The sequence below is a fragment of the Limulus polyphemus genome, unplaced genomic scaffold (genome assembly GCF_000517525.1).
Source record: "Limulus polyphemus unplaced genomic scaffold, Limulus_polyphemus-2.1.2 Scaffold5072, whole genome shotgun sequence".
NCBI classification, from domain to species: Eukaryota; Metazoa; Arthropoda; class Merostomata; order Xiphosura; family Limulidae; genus Limulus; species Limulus polyphemus.
In genome coordinates, this window is record NW_013670682.1 from 52,550 (window position 1) to 53,552 (window position 1,003).

Below are 1,003 nucleotides of genomic sequence, written 5' to 3' on the forward strand. Positions count from 1 at the left end.
CCAACTCTTGGGCTACTCTTTTACCAACGAATAGTGGGATTGACCGTCACATTATAACGCCCCCACGGCTGAAAGGGCGAGCATGTTTGGTGGTATGCGGATTCGAACCCGCGACCCTCAGATTGTGAGTTGAGCGCCTTATCCACCTGGCCATGCCGGGCCCAATTTTATTACTCTGATATAACAGCCAAATTCAAAGTAGGCCTTCATAATTGAGTAGGTAGTATTTATAAAACATCTGCCTCCTTATAAAAATAAAACATTTAAAAACAATACCTTAGGTGCACTCACAGTATTTCTAAAAAGTCCACTCTTTATTATCATTTAAACCAATAACTTTCGGACTACGGTAGTCCATCCTCGGGTGATGATTATAGCCGTCAGATACAGAATTACATTTGAAACAAAACTAACGAAAATTATTTGATAACATTAAATGCAACTTCGACGCCTCAGTCTGTAACTGAACAAAGTAAATTAATTTTTGTTACCATTACGTCACATTCCCCTAAGATATGTTAGAACGGTTGTCATATTAGTTGGTTCCAGCATGAAGACACATCACAGCTAACGTTTCGTGATCGAATCAGTATTTTATGTTCATTACGACACAAAACCTGGACATTTTTCTAAATTATAGTTTCAGTCATTGTGGGGAACACAATTAAGTGCCACTGATCATCCTAATGAAACTACAGATGTAGCTGATCATCGTAATGAAACTACAGAGGCAGCTGATCATCCTAATGAAACTGTACTGATAGCTGATCATCCGACTGAAACTGTACTGGTAGCTGATCATCCGACTGAAACTATACTGGTAGCTGATCATCCGACTGAAACTGTACTGGTAGCTGATCATCCGTCTGAAACTATACTGATAGCTGATCATCCGAATGAAACTGTACTGGTAGCTGATCATCCGAATGAAACTGTACTGGTAGCTGATCATCCGACTGAAACTATACTGGTAGCTGATCATCCGACTGAAACTATACTGGTA

General features: G+C 39.8%; 1 protein-coding gene across 1 annotated transcript in view; it reads left to right on the forward strand.

Annotated features, from left to right (window-relative positions):
• LOC106472085 overlaps nucleotides 1-1,000 on the forward strand; it is a gene marked incomplete at its 3' end in the record, with an annotated part of 7,348 nt that extends 6,348 nt beyond the window's left edge. The window contains exon 2 of the mRNA XM_013932716.1: nucleotides 641-1,000. Within this exon, the coding sequence (XP_013788170.1) occupies nucleotides 641-1,000 (360 nt within the window). The remainder of the gene's footprint in view (nucleotides 1-640) is intronic.
• Between the last annotated feature and the right edge of the window lie 3 nt (nucleotides 1,001-1,003).